The sequence below is a fragment of the Leucopleurus acutus genome (assembly GCF_964270905.1).
Source record: "Leucopleurus acutus genome assembly, chromosome: 5".
Lineage (NCBI taxonomy): Eukaryota > Metazoa > Chordata > Mammalia > Artiodactyla > Delphinidae > Leucopleurus > Leucopleurus acutus.
In genome coordinates, this window is record NC_139147.1 from 130,925,643 (window position 1) to 130,946,287 (window position 20,645).

A 20,645-nucleotide genomic window follows, 5' to 3' on the forward strand; every position below is an offset into this window, starting at 1 on the left:
GGTGTTCAAGTATCATTTGCTGGAAAGACTCTTTGCTCCTAAAACTAGCTTTTAATAGAGCATTGTGTGTAAAATATAAAATTCCTAGCAGATGTGATCCTATTTCATTTGAAAGATATTCAAATACCAGACTGCTTGATAATAAGCACAAAGAGATGTACAAAGAAAACACAAAGAGAATTCAGGATGGACGCATGTGAGGTTTAGAGGCTGGCAGGGTCAAGGGCTAAAATCAACAAAGCAGGGGGAAAAAACCCCAGGTTTCCTAGAGTTATCAGAGTTGGTGAGATGTGTAAATGCCAGGCAGCTAAAGAGAAGAGTCTCTCTTCTCTTGTAGGATTCTATTCCTACATTATAAGAAAGGTATGAGAAATTCACTAGCTTCCCTTTCCCTCAACTCTTCTCTCAATTTCCTGTATCTAGTCATTACACAGGCTGTCTATGAATGTAGTGGGCAACTGCCAATGAATTTCATAGACTGATTATGATATATCCCAATGTACTGCAGTTAAAATCCTGTTCAGATACTAAAATGCTACTTTTAAATTCAGAGCATTTGCTACAATTAATGTATGCAAATATTAAAGTGATCCACAGGTAGATTTTACATGTAATTTCCATCCAGAAAAAAATTAAGCATCTAATTTTCAACATTACTGTGAAGTTTTCCATAGTGAATCTGCATTTCTGCTTTAACTGAAATGTATGCATCTTCCTTCCTATCAGAAATGACTTGCCAGGTCAAAAAGGAAACTTTGTTCTTTCATGAAAGAAAAGTGCTTTTTACCACTGAAATCTCCTCCCCCTTCCTGCTCCTTCCAGACAAAGATATAATGTAACTGTGTACTTTACAAGTGGGAAAATGACAAACACAGCATTTCTGCTAGCCAAGGGGTGAAGAGACCTTAATCATTAAAAACATGAGTAGCGGCTGCAATGTAAACATATGAAAACTATTACAAAGGTAAAATGAAATAGGTCACATGAATATCCCCGAGGGAAATATCTGGAAAGGTTATCTTTAATTTAGGTATATTAAGATAAAGAAAAATATTTGTCCATCTTTACTGTCACTATCAATAACATTTTCTAAAATGTTGGGGTTGAGTTGGAATCTCTTTAAAACTGAGGCCCTAAAACCCCAAAATCACACACAAAATTTGTTGCATATAGATGTGTTGCTAGAGAGAGGGTTCAAATAGCAACTCTGAAACAACAGAAAATTTTTAATATTGACCATTTACTTTTTTCATAAGACCAATGAGAAATACTTTAAACTTAGATTAGAATTGGCTACATAAAATAGGTAATATAATAAAAGATTCAGTGCCACATAATAATGTATATAACCTAATGAAATGATTCATTATCTGGAAAATGTAGTACCTTTCAAGAAGAAGTTAAAAGTTTCAAGGTGTGTACACTGAAAGCAACAAAATACTGTTGAAAGAAATTTTAAAAGATTTCAATGTTAAGACATACTATGTTTGTGGATCAGAAGACTTAACATTCTTAAGGTGGCGATACTCCCCTAATTGATCTATAGATTCAATGCAATCCGTATCAAAATTCCAGTTGCCTTTTTTGTAAAATTGACTACTGACTCTAAGATTCATTTGGAAATGCAAGAGACCCAGAAAAGGCAACATAATTTGAAAATAAACAAAGTTGGAACCTGAAACTTTCTAGTTTTGAAACCTAGTACAAAGCTACAGTAATTAAGACAATATGGTTTTGGGAATTCCCTGGCAGTCCAGTGGTTAGGACTCAGCGCTTTCACTGCCATGGGCCCAGGTTTGATCCCTGGTCTGGGAAACTAAAACCCCACAAGCCGTGTGGCACGGCCAAAAAAAAAAAAAAAAAAAGACAATATGGTTCTGCCATAACAGTAGGCAAGGCATATAGATCAATGGAATAGAACTGAGAATTCAGGAATAAACTTTTACGGTCAATTGATATTTGACAAGGTTGTCAAAACAGTTCAATGGGGAAAGAATAGTTTTTTCAACAAATGGTGCTGGGATAACTAGATATCCACATGCAAAAGAATAAAGCTGGATCCCTACTTCCCACTGCACACAAAAATTAACCCAAAATCAAAATTATAAAACTCTTAGAAGAAAACATAGGAATAAATCTTTGAGACCTTGGATTAGGTAATGGCTTCTTAGATGTGACACCAAAAGCACAAATGGCAATAGAAAAAAATAGATTGGATTCATCAAAATTTCATCAAAATTAAAACCTTTGTGCTTCAAAGCATACCCTCAAGAAAGTGAAAAGACAACCCACTGAGCAGGAGGGTTGCAAATCAAACCTCTATAAGGAAGTTGTATTCATAATACATAAAGAACTTATGCAACTTAACAACAGAAGAATAAACAACTCAATTAAAAACTGGGTAAATGATTTGAATAGACATTTCATGAAATATACAAAAAATGGCCAATAAGCACATGAAAAGATACTCAACATCTTAGTTATTAGGGAAATGCAAATCAAAACCACAATGAGATACCACTTCATATGCACTAGAATGGCTAAAATTAAAAGAAAGACAATAACAAGTGTTGGTAAGGATGTTGAGAAATTGGAATTCTCATACATTGATGAGAGGATTATAAAATGCCGCAGCCACTTTGGAAAACAGTTTGGCTATTCCTCAAAAAGTTAACCATAGAGTTACCATATAATTCTATGTAACTCCATATACTGGATTGGCCAAAAAGTTCGTTTGGGTGTTTGGTAAGATGTTACGGAAAAACCCCAATGAACTCTGGCCAACCCAATACCATCAATTCCACTCCTAGGTATATAGCCAAGAGAACTGGAAATATAGATTCACCCAAAAACTTGTATGTGTTATAGTAGCACTATTCTATTCATAATAGTAAAAACGTAGAAACACTATAAGTGTCCATCAACAGATGAATGGATAAACAAAATGTGGCAATATCCATACAATAGATTTGGCAATAAAAAGAAATGAAGTACTAACACATGCTACAACGTGGATAAACCTTGAAAACATGCTAAGTGAAAGAAGATAGTCAGAAAAGATCACATATTGGATGAGCCCATTTATACGTGATGTCCTAAATAAGCAATACAGAGACAAAAAATAGATTAGTGGGTGCCAGATGCAGGGAAGAGGGGAGAGGGGAAGAATTGCTAATATATTTAGAGGAGTATTTTTGGGGGGTGAGGAAAGTGTTCTATAAATAGTTAGTGGTGATGGTTCACAACTCTACAAATATACTAAAAAAACCCACAGAATCGTACACTTAAAAAGAGTGAGTTTTATGTTAAGTAAATTATATCAATAAAGCTGTTATAAAAACAAAACAAAAAAGTTTCAAGGTGTGAATGATGGAGGTAAGGAATTGTGCTTGGAGCACAGAAATAGTTCTGCTCCAAATAATTACAAAAAAGGAAAGAAAAAAAAGGATTGTTTTAAGTCACAGTCATTACTAAGAACATTAAAAGTTTTTCCAGGTGACCACAGTTACTGATAAGCTCACGAAGCAAAAAGTATTACTGGAAGTTTGTTCTTTAGAATTAATTCAACAGTATGCTATAATTGTATTAAAAAACAAAAGCTATATTATGATGATTAGAGCAATTTAACTCTTGAGGGAAAAAATAAAGATCATTTAAATATACAACTTTTTTTAAGGCTAAAAGAACTAAAGAGACTCATACTATTCTGGATGTGCCAATATTCTAACTTTGCTCTATGAAATTACCTGAAGAAAAAAATTTCAAGACAAGTATTCCACAGGATAACAATTAAGTAGCTCATACAACTGAGCTACTAAAAGGAAACAAAATTAAACACTCAAATCTTTCAAAATTATAGTCAGTTTCTTAATGCAAACCAGAAACACTACAGAATTCAGATGTTGCACCATTCTAAGAAGTTACAACACTATTACCTAAAAAATGGAAAGTTAAAAATAAGAACTACCCCAACCTCTCTCCTCATCCTCCAGAGGAAAAAAAAAAAAAGAATAAGAACTAAAGTTATTGGCTTTGTACACATGTCATGTTTTATCTGTCTGAGGTCTGATCTGGAATAATGTGGTTACCTATTTGTCAAAGTGTGGCACACTCATTTTACTTATTACTACTCAAAATGACCATAGACTAAATTTTTTTGTAATGGTCAAAAGGTGCCATTCACTGAATACTCAATGTATTTAAGGTATAATTTTAAAACCTCCACATACTCCATATCAATTCATTTAATCCTTATATCAGTCTGAGGAGTAGGAATTACTATCCATTTTACAAAAGGATACATAAGCATGTACACCTTGCTTTGACCACACAAGTTACTGAAAAATGTCATCATCCCCTCCCAAGGAAGAGACCAAACCCAATTTTTACATTTCATTACAGGTTTAAAAAAAGATTACAAAATGCAATATTGGCATATTTTCCCTGAGAGTCAAATGGAAATGAATATGTATTGATAACATAGGCTTATCTTTAAGCAACAGAGTTGTGAAGTTAACACTCCACTACTACATAACCTCATCGTTAATTGATAGCATTCAAGACAGTGGATAACTGGTTTATATTCCTTTTAATTCCTACCAAATTCCTTCCCAAGACAGACAGAGAAAACCAGACATATCAAAAGAAAAAAGAACAATAATTTATTCTAAATGTAGCATTTGCACTTAAAATATGTACATATGCTTTTCAGAAGAGAAGGGCTGAATGACATTATTGAGTTGTGCAGTACTATTCAAGACACTAAAAAAGTAATGTTTAAAATACTTTATAGAGGCAGAGAAAAGTAAAGCCAACAGAAATACTTACTTTCCCCTCCATGAATGTTTTGTTGTGTAGAAACATGCTAAATCCTTATTTTCCCTAATTATGTTCATTTTGTGCTGAAACCTGAAAGATAAAAATATGGATAAATTTCATAATAGTGCTATCCTTAAGAGTTTTCCCTGAATCTCCCATACCATAATTTCATAGCCTGCCATATGGCACTGATTTTAAGACACCAATTTTTCTACACGACCATAAGGTTTTAAAGGATAGGGATGGTCTGTTCACCTCTCTATCACAGCCTTTAGCACAGCATATTGCCACAGCTCTCTTCCACTACACTGGGTTTCTTGAGGACAAGAATCGCCCTCTATCAACATCTCGATTGCAGAGAACCTAATTAAAAAAATGTTAAAGTAAATGAATCTTTAAATCTCACATTGCCAAACAATGTCTTAACACATGATGGGCACCCAAGGGTCAAACCAATTCTAATAGGTTTTTGTCTATTAGACAAAACACTTAGCTAAACACTTAGTTGCTAAGTGTCAGCCATCTTGCTGTCCCTGTCACTTTAAAGGGAACCTATTGTAAATAAGTAAGGTTTAATTTAATAGTCTCATTATAAAAGTAATTCAAGTACATAAAAAATTTTTAATGTTCATAAAGTAAAGCATCTTTCATCCTAGCATCCAAAGATAATCATTCTAGCTTCCCTTCTTCTATCTAGAAAAAATAACTTTTTAAACAAAATTGAGATTGTCATTCATACCACTTAACCTGTTTTTACAGAATATTAACCTTTTTCCACAGAATTATACTTTGAGAAAATAATTTTTAAGTCACATGGTATTCCATACTAGACCAATGCTACTCAAAGTGTAGTTGCAAACATCAAGATGAGTGCAGAAATTAAGTGTTTATAAATGTTTGTTACAGTTTGGCTAGTGAACTCTCTAGTTAAACAGGACAGTTGAAGATTGTTGAACTTCCTAACAGCCACAGGCAGAGGGACCATGTTATGTGCAATATTTCAAGATTAGTTTGTTGACTATAACCTTGAGGTGTAAAAAATCCAGAATCCATTTATCTCATGAAAAAATTTCAATTTAGCTAATTTTACACAATAATTGCATAAACTGGCTACTAATGAAAGACTGATGATAAATTTTGAAAATTCTGCATCATTTGCTTCACACTGAATAAAAGTTAAAAATGAATATGGTTATTTATTTCTTGTGTCACTTGGCTATTGCTTCCTACCCTTAATAATTAGAAATGCTCTCTAAAAAATACTGTAAGGTACATACCAAAGGGTCAATAATGCAAACTGGTTAGAAGTATGGTTCACTTAGCTTTCTTTACATCTTTATATGTCTAAACTTTTTTTAGTCAACAAGTATTCTTTTCATAATTAGAATAAAACCATTTTTATCCAAAAACATTTTTATAACAGCTTTTTGAGACACAATTCACACACTATAAAATTCACCCTTTTAAAAGTGTACAATTCATGGGTTTTTAGCATATCCACAGAGTTCTACAACCAACACAGTATTTTTATCACCCCAAAAAGAAACCCCTGCTAGGAGCCACTCCCCAATCCCCCTCACTCCCACCACCTGGCATCCACTAATCTACTTCCTGTCACTACGCACTTGCCTATTTTGGAATCCCATACAAATAGAATCATACAATATGTGGTCTTTGTGACTGGCTTCTTTCACTTAGCATAACATTTTCAAAGTTTATCCATGTTGTGGCATGGATCAGTTTCCTTCTATTGTATAGATGCAACACATTTTATCATCAGTTGATGGGCATTTGTGTTGTTTCTACTTTTTGGCTATTATCAATCATGCTATGAACAATCATTTTGTGTGAATGTTTTCATTTCTCTTGGATATGTATCTGAGAGGCAAACACATTTTTAAAGATACCTCTATTTTGACATTGCTTTCTTCATTCTTCTTGTTTTTCTATCAGCAAATTAGCAAGGGCCTCTGTACTCTATGTATTGTAGAACGCTCTTCCCCTAGATATCTACATGGCTAACACCTTCAGCTCCTTCAACTCTGTCCAAATGTCACCTTTACAATGAGGCCTAGGCTAACTATCTTGTTTTAAATTGTGATTACCCTCCTCATTCTACACTCTCTATCTTAACTCCTGCTCATATTTTCTCTAGGGTACCTTTCAGAGTCTAACGTGCAATTTAGTCTATTTATTATTTATCTAATCCTACTAGAATATCCAGAGAGGTATTTTTGTCTGTTATGCTCATTTTCTCTAGGCTCTCCAGAGCTGGCAAGAGTACCTAACACAAAACAGGTGCTCAATGAGTATTTGAGTGAATGAATGAAATTCAGCAACCCCATGAGCAATTCTGATGGCCACTTCAAACTTGATATTCTAACAGGTACTCCCAAATAAGGTTTTGGCAAACCTTCCAGAAAAACATCATCAATTCATGCTTTGAGGAATAATAGGAGAACCACAAGTAACAGCAAGTTTAGAGAAACCATTATTGTTACCAGAGAGGAAATATCTCTTAACAGTCAATGACATCTTCCTACTAGTGTGCATGGAGACAGTTAAATATAGTCCTATCATTTGGTGTGCTGTTTTGTTTTTTCTGGATTGTATATCTGAAATGACACAGGCAGCCAACCAAGAATTACTACACCAGCACACATCATCCCTGCCTCCTGAATTACTTGTAGTAAACGATATTGCTGAAAAGAAACTTAGGTTGGATCTCTGAAAAGGTGCCAAAAAAGTGAAAAACTATAGGTCTACAGATGATATTTTCCCCTTACATACTGTAACTGAAGATTGGAAAAATGTAAGAAAAAGGAGGACAGAAAAGGTAAATGGCTGACATTGAAGAGTGGAGTTTGGATTCTGAGTCCACAATTTCTTACATCAGAATGACTGACTGAACCAAAGGCCTATCTAGAGAAAAATGACAAGAAAGAAAATGTGTTTGAGTGAAGACTGGCTGACCTCATCATGGGACTTTAAAAGGAAAGTGAGAGAAAAAATAATATGAGTTTAAAATGACAGCCACAGAGAACTTATGGCATGACCCAGGAGTAAAGATCCCTAATAAATCAAAGGGGAGGGGGAAATCTCACAATAACAAAGCAAATTTAAGAATTAAAAAAAAAAACCCTAAAGAATGATCTCATAAGTATCACTGGTTTGGGGGAATATGTAACTCAAACGGATTTTTTAGGAGGGGAATGAATTAAAACAAGTTTACATCAAGAAGGCTTATCTACAACTTTTTGGAGACCTATGAACTCGGGGGTGATGAAAATACTAGACTCCAGAGAGTTCCAAGGTTAGGATAAAGGGAGAGAAGATAAAACACATTAATATAAAATTAAACTACTAGAAGACATACAGATGGCCAACAGGTATATGAAAAGATATTCAATGTCACTATCAGGGAGATGCAACTCAAAACTACAAGATACTGCCTCACACCTGTTCAATGGCTATTATCAAAAAAATAAAAGACAACAAGTTTTGGTGAGGATGTACAGAAACTAGAACCCTTGTACACTGTTGATGGGAATGTAAAATGGTGCGCTACGGAAAACAGTATGCAAGTTGCTCAGAAAATTAAAAAATAGATTAGGGAATTGCCTGGCGGTCCAGTGGTTAGGACTCAGCGCTTTCAGTGCCGTGGGCCTGGGTTTGATCCCTGGTCAGGGAACTAGGATTCCACAAACCGCATGGCACGGCCAAAAAAAAAAAAGAATTATCGTATAATCCAGCAATCAAACTTCTGAGTATTTATCCAAAAGAACTGAAATTAGGACCACTAAGAGACAGCATGGCCATATTCACTGCAACATTATTTATAAAAGCCAAGATGTGTAAACAACCTAAATGTCCATCAACAGATGAATGGATAAAGAAAATGTGGTATACACACACAATGAAATATTATTCAGTCTTAAAAAAGGATATCCTGCAATATTCAACACCACCAGTGAAACTTGAGGACATTATGCTAACTGAAATAAGCCAGTCACAGAAAGACAAATACTGCATCATTCCACTGACACAAGTTATCTATAATAGTCCGACTCACAGAAGCAGAAAGGTAGAATGGTGGTTGCCAGGGACCGGGGTGAGGGGGAAATGGGGAGTTGCTAATTAACAGGTATAAAGTTTCAGTTATGCAAGATGAGTAAGTTCTAGAGTCTGCTGTACAGTACTGTGCCTATAGTTAACAATAATGTATTGTACACTTAAAAATCTGTTAAGAGGGTAGATCTCATGTTAAGTGTTCTTACCCTCAAAAAATTAAATTTTTTTTTTTGGCTGCCTTGGGTCTTTGTTGCTGCGCATGGGCTTCCTCTAGTTGTGGCGAGCAGGAGCTACTCTTCATTCTGGTGCGCAGGCTTCTCTTGTGGAGCACAGGCTCTAGGCACGCGGGCTCAGTAGCTGCAGCGCACGGGCTCTAGGCCATGTGGGCTTCAGCAGTTGCGGCTCGCAGGCTCTACAGCTCAGGCTCAGTAGTTGTGGCGCATGGGCTTGGTTGCTCCGTGGCGTGTGGTATCTTCCTGAACCAGGGATTGAACCCATGTCCCCTGCACTGGCAGGTGGATTCTTAACCACTGTGCCACCAGGGAAGTCCCAAAAAATTAAATTTTAAAAATTTAAGAAGTATACCACTAGCTGGCCTGTCAGAAAAAAAATACTGTATTCCTGATGCAGATGACAATGCTAACAGAAAAATATAATGTAGGATTAAAGGATTCTCTGGACATCAATACAAGTTCCTATGGCCAAAATCAGCACACTTGATAACTACCTCTCATGTTTTAGGAAGCAACAAGTGATATTGCTATTCTGCATCCAATCCTGAATGACAACAATCCAAAAAAGGCTAAGGCTAGTAAAATGGAAGTGCTCTTTATGGAAGAAAATCACTCCTCTACCTGAAAAGCTCACCTTCAGCCATGTTATATTTAGGTAAGGATATACCAGAGAGATAATGAAGGCAGGAAATACTTACCTAAGTAGCCAAGTCAACCCCAGAAATGATGGGATAATTCAAAGCTAATGTTAGTGCCTGCGCAGCCTCAAAATGGAAATTAGGATAATGTTTTTCTATTCTGAATCCTCAGTAAAGATTATCCTAAAATTGGCGAGGGTAGGTGACCCTAACCAAAAAATTATGACATGTCCTGAAATTATGCAACTTTTATTAAGTATTCATCATGTGTTAATGATGACACTGGGCATTTACCACCCATTTATGTATCTCACTGTCCCCATAACAACACTAAGATACAGGAATGATGATCCCCATTTTATTGACAAGAAAACAGAATTAGAGAAATTAAACCACTTCTCTAAGGTCACAACAACTGGTAAGTGATTGGGCCAGGCTTTTGAACTCAACCTGCTTAACTCCACATTCTATGAACTTAAGCTTAACTATAATACCTTCCTTCAAATTTAGAAAATCAAAATAAATTCATTCTGACCATGTAATTACAGACTTATCATTGACAGCACATTCCTAGATTAATTCAGAACTAGTTCCAATTATTATCTTCACCTGGAAATATGATTAGGCAATTGTTGGAAACTTTGAAACTCACAATTTCAAGCAGTGAAACAAATTACAGTACTTAACACAGGGCAAAAGAAAACAAAAAAGATGTTGCCAATGCTGAAATACTCTACTATGTAAAAATAAATATTTTAAATGTTTCCACCTATAGATAAACTTACATATTTTTAAAAAAACGAAGTGTTCAAAACAAATACATGACAACAGAAATCTGCTACCAATATGTGGTTTCAGGATACTTTTTAAGGAGAATTCAACAGAAAAATACTATTCTAACAAACAATGAGCTTTTAAAACAATCAGATTAATGAGATAGGTTGGGACCTACTTCCCAATGGTGCAATATTAACCTCTCCATTTTCAAGTAAATCTATTTTATATGCTCAATAAAACCTCAACCACTTTGCGATAAAGTCATTTCATCTAATGAAGGTAATTGGTGTGGAAACTGCATTAACTCTTTCAGACCATGAGGATATTTCTAGACACACAGATAATTCACTAGTGGATAATGGTAATGCACAGATACCAGAAAAATGCAGAAAAAAATAAGACAAAAATATTCTGAGCTTGACTATGTATCATTTAAAGTGACAGTTGGAACAACTTCAAAAGAACCATTGGAAAATGAGTAAAAGCAAGTCTAGAGGTCCCCCAAGTGCCGTGGTCAAGGTATAATTCAATCTGGGAAGACCCACTTGGAATACCTCCCTGTAGCACAGATAACTAGAGTTGCTATCACACACACTAAACATTAACTAATGATGAGCACAAGAAGCTAGTGTTAATAAGACACAAGCTGAAGTAGTTTTAATAAGCTATCACCAAGATAAAAGTGGTGAGTTTTAAAAATATTACTTATGGTCAAAGACAAACTAGTGATAACTGCCATTTACTGGCTGCATGACCTTGAACAAAAGTTTCCTATCTTCTCAGAATCACAGTTTATCTATAAAATAGGGATGACAGTACCTGTCTCAAAAGGCCATGGTGAGGACCAAGTGAGATAACTTGAATAAACGGGTTAGTGTGATGTCTGGATCAGAATAAGCACTCAAAAATATACTTTTTTGTTAGCAATCATAATAATTACTACTGTACTTTAAATATACTAACCCAGATATGCAACAGTTCTTTGGAGCATTATTATTTCATTTTCAAGATTACCTACAGGCCCCTGTACTTTTTAAGGCATTATGGAAGGAAAGTTCTTATTAAATTACTTGATCCTAAATCTTTTATCTATTAACTTCAGCCCTTGTACTATTCAATGTATATCATCAATATGTGTCACATAGAACTTCTACTTTCAAAAATAGTGTTCTATTGATTTAATCAGTATTCATAGTTTTTAATGTGCTCATTCAAAAATAACTATACCAATATATCATATTTCTTAAACTGGATGGAGTACATCAGAGTATTATCATTATTTTATTCTTTACAATTTCTTTCCTAAAGTGTTTTTAAAAAGAAAAAATATAAAAGCCAAGATAACCATGATAGATGACATTTAAAAAAAATCATCTTAGGGGCTTCCCTGGTGGCGCAGTGGTTGACAGTCCACCTGCCGATGCAGGGGACACGGGTTCGTGTCCCGGTCCGGGAAGATCCCACATGCCGTGGAGCAGCTAGGCCCGTGAGCCATGGCCGCTGAGCCTGCGCGTCTGGAGCCTGTGCTCCGCAACGGGAGAGGTCACAACAGTGAGAGGCCCGCGTACCGCAAAAAAAAAAAAAAATCATCTTAACTATAAGCTTCTCTTTATTTCAACTTTATTCCTACAAAATACTACTATTTTGTAAGTCAATCTTATTTACTACATTTAAAATATCTCCCACTTAGGCATTTAGAATTTCAGCTCTTAGAAATGCTTCTTTACCTGAAACCAACCTAATGTTTTAAAATTTATGTTTGATGCCTATAAGTTACAGCTTATGAAACTGTTGGAAAAAAAGTTTCCATAAAACTCCATAAAAATAATTTAATCCCCATTCAATTATCTCCTCTGTATAGTTCTTAAATAAGCTCTAAAAGTGGTTCTAGAACTGTTGCTTACAGGCAAAAACTCATAAGCAACCATAATTCGCATTAATAGCGATGAAAAATCTGCAGAATTTCTAGCATCAAGCAAAATAGCATAAGTCATTTATAGGCATATTCGATAAAAAACAACAAATTGTCCAGCTAAAAAAGTGTAAAAATTGTTGGATGAGATCTTGGTAGCAGCTGTATCATCAGCATTTGCCATCCTGCCAGTTGCTAAGGTGCTATTCAAATTAGCAAGAATTTATCTGTTCAAACTAACTACCGCTTAAATTTCATCTCCTTCCCTGCAGGACTGTCCCACTTCAAATTCTCAAAGACCTTTTTGATGAGAAAAACTCAAGTTTACATGCCCTTTGTAACTAAATCACATTGAAAGTATCTCTAATTTTTTTTTAGTTTTATTTATTTTTGGCTGCGTTAGGTCTTCATTGCTGCGCAGGGGCTTTTCTCTAGTTGCGGCGAGCGGGGGCTACTCTTCATTGTGGTGTGCAGGCTCCTCACTGCAGTGGCTTCTCTTGTTGCAGTACGCGGGCTCTAGGGCATGCAGGCTTCAGTAGTTGTGACTCGCAGCCTCTAGAGCGCAGGCTCAGTAGTTGCCGCACACGGGCTTAGCTGCTCCGCGGCATGTGGGATCTTCCCGGACCAGGGCTCAAACCCATGTCCCCTGCATTGGCAGGCAGATTCTTAACCACTGCACCACCAGGGAAGTCCCTGTAATTCTGCTTCACTTAAACTCTAAAGTTGGCTTTACTTATTCTTATTCTGTATCCTAATATTATACCACCAACAGAGCTTTTCTGCAACTTCTCAGTTTGTTCTTTTGAGAGAACTGTACTAAGGGTTAAAAAGTCAAATTTAAGTTAACTGGCATTTTGGCTAGATTCACCTTTTTCAATGAGCTCCCTTGCTTCATGCTTTCAAACAACACTTAACGTTCTCACATTCTTTAATTTATTACTGGCAGCAAAACTGACAATCCATTTAAGATCATTTATGGATAAAATGAGAACAATCTTTTGGATGGTATGATTTTGACGAAAAATTGCAGGATTTGAGAGTCCAATGAGAGAAGACTACATCAAAATGACACTAAGAACAAAAAGCAGAATGAAGGGACTCAACACCACAAGCACCCAAGCAGATTACGGCCAGGCTATAAGCAAAAGAATTTGCACACATAGCAAAATTAAGTCTACGTGCATGGCTTGTGTTAAGTAAAAACTCAAACAGAGCACTTAGCCAGGGCTGAATGAGTATGCTCAGAAAAATAATACACTAGTGAATGAATGAAGGAATTGGCTTTAATCAAGGCTACTTGCCTTCAAAGCATACATTTTGCATGACCAACTGGAAATGATTTTTACACAAATATGACAACTTCCAGAGAGCAGATATTAACTTTCCAGCTTGACTCTATAAAATGAAAGAATGAACTCTTTCATCATTAACTCTGCTCTCAAATAATGAATTAAAAACATGAGGTTGTCTTGAAATGCATCAAAAAATAAGGTGAATAGAAAGATGGATAGATACGTGATAAATCAAGTATAGCAAGATATTAATGTGTAAATCTTGGAGGTGAATATAGGGGAGCCTAATGTAAATTTCTTTCAACTTGGCTATAGGTGAAAACTTTTAAATTGGGGGAAAACTACATTTGCCTTTATTTTCTGACCAAACTCTCCTACAAAAGAAACACTGCTTTTCTGCTACATTGTAAAACTACACCTGAAAATATGGTAGACATTCACATGATAGAAACTAATTTATGAACTTAATACTTCCTCATACATCTATATCCTACTGAAAATGCAGGAGGAAGGAGAACGATTGCTAAGTCAAAGGCTAATCCTTAGTAATGACGGAAGAGAGAATCCCTTATTACTGGCTTCTTAAAGACCTAGGTTTTTTTTTTTTTTTTTTAGGACTGATTACTTTTTTGTTGTTGTTGCGGTATGCGGGCCTCTCACTGTTGTGGCCTCTCCCGCTGCGGAGCACAGGCTCCGGACGCGCAGGCTCAGCGGCCATGGCTCACGGGCCCAGCCGCTCCGCGGCATGTGGGATCTTCCCCGACCGCGGTGCGAACCCGTGTCCCCTGCATCAGCAGGCGGACTCTCAACCACTGCGCCATCAGGGAAGCCCTTAAACACCTAGTTTTATTTGTAACTGGATTCAAAACCTAAGTGAATTATATCACTAGGTTAGTTCAGTTTCAAATAAAAGGTAAAAAATATAAATGGTTAACAGAACATTAATTTTTACCCACATTAAAAAGCTACAACTAGACTGTCTTAGAATGTGCTGTGTATGAAAGAAAACTGATATGAACCTTAACCATCTTTTTAAATTTTCATGTTTTAATATATAACTCAAGTATAGGCAAAAGCATTTCCTTCTAAATAAACAACAAATCAGTAATATGTAATGTGTATGACACCTACCATACAGGGATCTTTAAATAACTATAAAATAGATCACAAAGTAAGGTTTTAGTACACCCTATCTTAGCTTTCTTAACTTGCTGAAGAACCCGATAACTCCAGAAATAAATGTGGTAAGAAAGCCAGTGGTAACACCAAATTTCAGCTGACAATCACATCTCCAAATAATTGCCCAGAAGTTACAATATTGAAACCTCTGAATTGTCTGCCACATTAAAATAAACTTTCAAATACTTCTGCCACCATAGGGAAAAATAATCTAAGATCCCCTCATTCTCTTTAAAAAAATCCATTCCTCTCCAATTAGAAACTGAATATATATTCATGAAATAAAAGGGCAAGAGAAATTCAAAAGCAACCCCTAAATCTGAAGAAACACTTAGTATGATCTCAATGGGGGGAGAAGCAAGCATATATACCACAGCAGTTAATTTTGCTGGCTTTTTCTCTTCAATGTAAATCAGATATTGAAAAAGATACCTATCTCTTCATATTTTAGATTCAATCTGAGGGAATAATTCTTATTTCTCACAAAATAGACGTCTATCTGTTGTAAAAAAGAAATTAATGTTTTTGCCAGGAAAGATGCATGGTTATTACTCTTCCCTTTCCAAAACTTAAAAATGCCTTAAAATATTCACCTGGAGAAAAACAAAAAAACAACTAAGAAATGTGTTCACTTAAGCAATTCTGTGAAATCAGTGGTACTGATCACTTACACATTTTTAGTTTGCACACATTCTTAAAACTTTCTAGACACAATTTCTATTTCATTTTATCTTTGAAGCTAACTTGGCTTATGCAAGAACAAAATGTACTAGTTCAATAAACTGTTCTTCAGCTCACAAACAGGCACTTAATAATCTTGCTCTAATATGCTAAATAGACCCTAATGGTAAAAAATTCCACATTTTAACTTGTTTTTCTTAACAATATAGTAAACGCATATGGGGGACTAAATTTCCTAAGCATATAACAAATATAACTTGAAGAAAGTTTTACAGTAAGCATCTTAATACCCAAACCCTGTGCTCTTTATACTAGTAAAAGACAAAGAGTTTAAGTGGCTGCAATTTCCCTTTCTTTCACCCAATACAAAATAGCAACAACAGTAGGCTTCTAGTTTGGCTCTTTCCGAAAAATCGCTATTATTCCTAACTCTGCCATAGTGCTTCACAGTTTACAGAACACTTCCAAATCTACCAGTTATCTTAAAAAAAAAAAAGGAAAATTCTACTTTTAAAATTAAACCCAGTCCTATTAGTTTGGGGAGAGAAATGGCTTATAGAGAGAAATGGCTTATCTACTCTAAGATTTGATAAACATCCAAAATACATTCTGTACAAGTCTGAGGGAGAGAGAAACCCCACAGCACTAGTAAGAGAATTTAAATTTTAATATAATTAGTACAGAATTAATTACACATTAGAGAAAGTCTAATCGTAACCTTATCAATCCTTCCATTATGTTTCACAACTATACTTGGCAAAATCAGAACATTAAAATAATTTAGATTGCTTTAGGGATTTTGTTTTCAATTTGTTCATCAAAAGGTCAAATTCTTATCGATCAACTGCAAAAAAGATATTACCAATGGGTATGTGCTAAATATGTGAACACAGCATAAGCAGTGTAGCCTACTTCTAAGGGCAACTTAAGTTCTGAAACTATAAAAACCCCACTGATTTCAGACTTTATTTTAGAGATCACTCTTCCTCTTAAGTAGTCCATAAAAGTACAAGTAAAACTCAAATATGTAGGCTGCTGAATAAACTTAAGAGCGTCTGAAAAGAACTACTAGCAAATTATGCTCAGCTTTATTGACTGAACCATACTTAAATGTAACTTTGCACAGGTAACTGTGTCTTAAGTTTGCAAAAATGATCACAACCATGTTGGCTTAAGTTACTTGCTACAAAGATATCCCCTAAATCAGTGATTCTCAAAGGAGTTCCCAGAACTAAGAATCACACCATATGACAAGAGACGTTACTGACTGGCATGTGCTAAGCATGTGTGAACACTGCTGAAGCAGAAAAACGTGCTGAAAACACTGATTAAAATTCTGAATTAAAGTAATGGTTGCAGGGGTGGAGGTGGGGGGGGGAATGCTGATCCTTGAGACACTATGATTAGAAACACTACTAGGACTTACTGGATGGGGCTAGATACCCCTTAATGTATAAGACAGTCCCATAGATTGAAGAATTGTCCTCAAGTGACTTTCAAATATCCAAGTGGTCATTCACATAGATAAAAGCCTATTTATAGTTAACCCCAGAATTTAGTTTTATGTTAAAATACAAATCACAAAGTATGTTTTGCAGTTTAATATGCACATAATTTTCCAGGAATACATATATCATACAAACTGAGAGATTATACTTTGAATTCTCATGGCTTTTCAGAGTATCTATATTTTGTCTTCATTTTTTATATTTCTTATTGTTTTTTCTTTCAGTACTTTAAAGTTGTCACTCAGCTGTCTTCTTGCTTGCATGGTTTCTCTGCTGTAACTCTTACCTTTGTTCCTCTGTAATGCTTCTCTTTGGCTACCTTCAAGAGTTTCTCTTTGTCCTTTGCTTACATCAGCTTGAATTTGCTATGTCTAGGTGTGTTTTGTGTTGGTTTTTTAAGGGGCAGGTATTTATCCTGCTTGGTGTTCTCTAAGCTTCTTGCACCTGTGGTTTAATGTCTGACATTAATTTGGGGAAATTTTCTATTATTTCCTCAAATATTTCAATATTTCTTCTGCTCTGTTCTCTTCTGGGATTCCAACTATGCATGTATTTATAATAAATGTTTGATATTATCCCCAAGATCTTGTTCTTTTTTTGAACTCTTTTTTGTGTTTCAGTTGGATAATTTCTGACATCTACAAGTTCACTGATTCTTTCCTTGGTTGTGTCAAATCTATTGATGAGCCCAAAGGCATTCTGCAGCTCTTTACTATGTAATGAAACTTCTAACATTTCCTTTTGATTCTTTCTTATAGTTTCTGTCTCTCAGCTGAAATTACCCACCTGATCTTGTACATTGTCCACTTTTTGTTCATACTTTTAACATATTAATTATAGTCATTTTAAATTCCTTACCAGATAGTAGCATCTGCATTAATCAAAGAGTATTTCTGATTATTGCTCTTTCTCTTGGGAATTTTTTTTTGCCTTTTGTATGACTTGTAATTTTTTGTTGAAAGCTGGACATGTATAAGACAGTAGAGATAGAGGTAAACAATTTTTGTGACAGGAAATGGGCACACCTTTTCTTTGCTAGGTCTTTAGTGCTGGGTGTTAGGAGTTGGGCTGGGTTTATGATTTTGCTGTTGCTACGGTTATCCTCAGTGTACCACAGCCTTCGAATATCTAAAGAATAGCTTGTGCCTATGGTGGGGGGTGGTTTACTAAAGCAATGTCTATTTGATTCTTTGCCCTGAGCCTCTTTGCATAATCTTTTTCTTCACCTTGTAGTATTTTGCAGTTGCTTATTATTCACAGCTTCTTAGCTTGATGGCAGTGAGTTGGGGGTACAGTCTCTGTTGTTCTGATTAAGGTTTACTCTTAGACATACACTGTGTCTCTGGATCACAGGGGTGTGATCTTCCTGTTTCCCCAGGCTGCAGTTTGGGGCTCAGTGCCCCTCCCCCAAGAGAAGATTCTTTCCCCCTACTTTTGTCTTCCCCCAGCTCAATGAATGCTCACCAGCAGGGCTTGCTAGCAGAGATGCCCTTCCCTCCACAGATTAAGGCTTTTGTTCCATAGAACAGACAGAGGGGAAGACTCAGAGCACAGTTTTCTTGCCCCTCCAGAAAGTTCTGCTGCTCTTCTCCTCCTTTAGGTCAGCACCACAGCAGACACTCCCCAGAGCTCAACCCAGTCTTTTCTAGGAGTACCCAGTGAGGTTTGTAGGTAAAGAGATTGGAAGAAGGTGCACCCAGGCTTCCTTTTCTTGTCAGCTATTCTAGCTGAACGCTTCTTAACAGTGTCCAGCTGTGTCTACTGAAGGTGAATGTCAGTTCATACATACTCTTTCTCTCCTTAAACTTTGGGCCAGTGGTTTGCTCTGTGGCCTCAGCTTTTTAATAGGTTTCAAAAAAAAAAAAAGTCATGAATTTAAAGTTAGTCCAGTTCTTTTTTGTTCTAACAGTGGAAGCAAAGCTTCTTTTTGTCCCAGGGCCAAAGCCAGAAGGTGGTTATATTATTTATAAACTATTATTTCAGGATAGTAAAGGGGCTGTTACTAATTATTTGAAATAAAAAGTTGGCATTTATTGGGTTTGATAAAGTTGAGATACACTGACTTAAAGGATCTCTTTCAAAACAACTCCCCTTTAACCACTAATGAGTATTACAGTTAACATTTAGGCCTAAAACTACAGTATTAGTAGCAACAAAATTTTTGCTAGTTTATCTGCTTAGCCTTACTTCTATTTTACCAATTTTAAGTATTTCAATCAGAGAAAAAGGGGAAAGGTATGTGTGAAGGAAACCTCAAATTCACCTGTGTAAATAGAACTGGTTGAGGAATGGAGCCAAATTAGTTAAAACATTTTATTTCAACCAGAATTTAACAGCTACTGAGAACCTGACTCCACTACCAACCTTTTTACAAATTCAGTAATATAGCCAGTATTGTTTCGGTCCACCTAAGCAACCAGCTTCCATTTTGTGGATAAAGTTAATTCTTACAAATAAGAATTTATGCTTTCCATAATTCCATAACTTTCCCTCTCATACCATTCATATATTTTAGACTATTTACTACTGCCACTTTAGAAAAACAGGAATATCCATTACCTCCCAGTGGAATACAAATTGTGATATTTTCCATGAACTGCACTACAGCTTTACATTCCTATCTCTTAACCTTCTGACTCCTCTTTTCCTCCCTTAATATGTTCTACTTCCTGTTTTCAAACAAGGAGTATAATGTAATATTTCTAAACAAGGATGGACTTATGTTCCATTGTGATATTAATCGCAAAAGCCAAGTTTGAGACATAGCTGCTTAAACTGTTTCACATTACATTTAAAATGTTAACAAGATCTTACGTTATATCCTAAATTAAGTCAAACAATAAAGCACTTTCTAAAGACTAGTGAAATCAAGTCTTTTGGGGATACCCAATTACTGACAAGTAATTTTCTAAATTTCCTTTTTTTTTTTTTTAAAGGCAAGTTCTGTTTCATATTCCCGTAAACTCACAGAGTACTGGTAACATAACTACAAAACCTGACCACTGTGAGTAATTTCCTTAAACTCTGCTGACAGTACTTTCAAACCTAGAAATCTACCAGATCCATCAAGCAAGAAAGAAAACACAGTAAGACAATCCTCGGGACAGGTCCTGAAGAAATATTCTGAAATTTAACTTTTTACCCAAGACACTATATTCCAAGACGCTCAAAATAACCCTACAGTATAAAGTCCTTCACAGTGAGGCAACAGCATCAGGTAGAGGCCCTGAGAGAAATCAAGGTCGGGTCAAAGGGAAAAGCAGAGAGGGGAATTGAGAAATCATTACTTCAGGAAACCATCGCCACATCTGGGGAAGATTTCTAATTTTCTCCCCTAAGCAAATGATACAGGTAACAATCTCAAGACAAGAGTGGTTAACTTAACATCCTACAGTAAGGAGACAATTTAAGGGAATACACTCTTCTTATGTGCCCTAAGTCAAATCCGCGCTTAACAGCCTCTTCACTAAGCGTCTAAGTCCTATTTCATCCACTCCAAAGGCCGCATTCAGAGGCAAAATCACAGCAGCGAAGGA

The 20,645-nt window shown here is 35.7% G+C and overlaps 1 protein-coding gene and 1 pseudogene across 4 annotated transcripts in view; one reads left to right on the plus strand and one right to left on the minus strand.

Moving 5' to 3' along the window:
• DNAJC13 (DnaJ heat shock protein family (Hsp40) member C13) overlaps positions 1-20,645 on the minus strand; it is a 125,327-nt gene that overhangs the window by 103,824 nt on the left and 858 nt on the right. For all 3 annotated transcript variants that reach the window (XM_082839219.1, XM_082839218.1, XM_082839220.1), the window contains exon 2: positions 4,828-4,908. In XM_082839219.1, coding sequence (XP_082695345.1) covers positions 4,828-4,895 — 68 coding nt within the window. In that variant the 5' untranslated portion in view covers positions 4,896-4,908. The remainder of the gene's footprint in view (positions 1-4,827; positions 4,909-20,645) is intronic.
• LOC309961725 (ras-related protein Rap-1b-like) overlaps positions 1,846-20,645 on the plus strand; it is a 151,157-nt pseudogene continuing 132,357 nt past the window's right edge. The window contains exon 1 of the transcript XR_014327194.1: positions 1,846-1,874. The product of XR_014327194.1 is annotated as a ras-related protein Rap-1b-like (transcript). The remainder of the gene's footprint in view (positions 1,875-20,645) is intronic.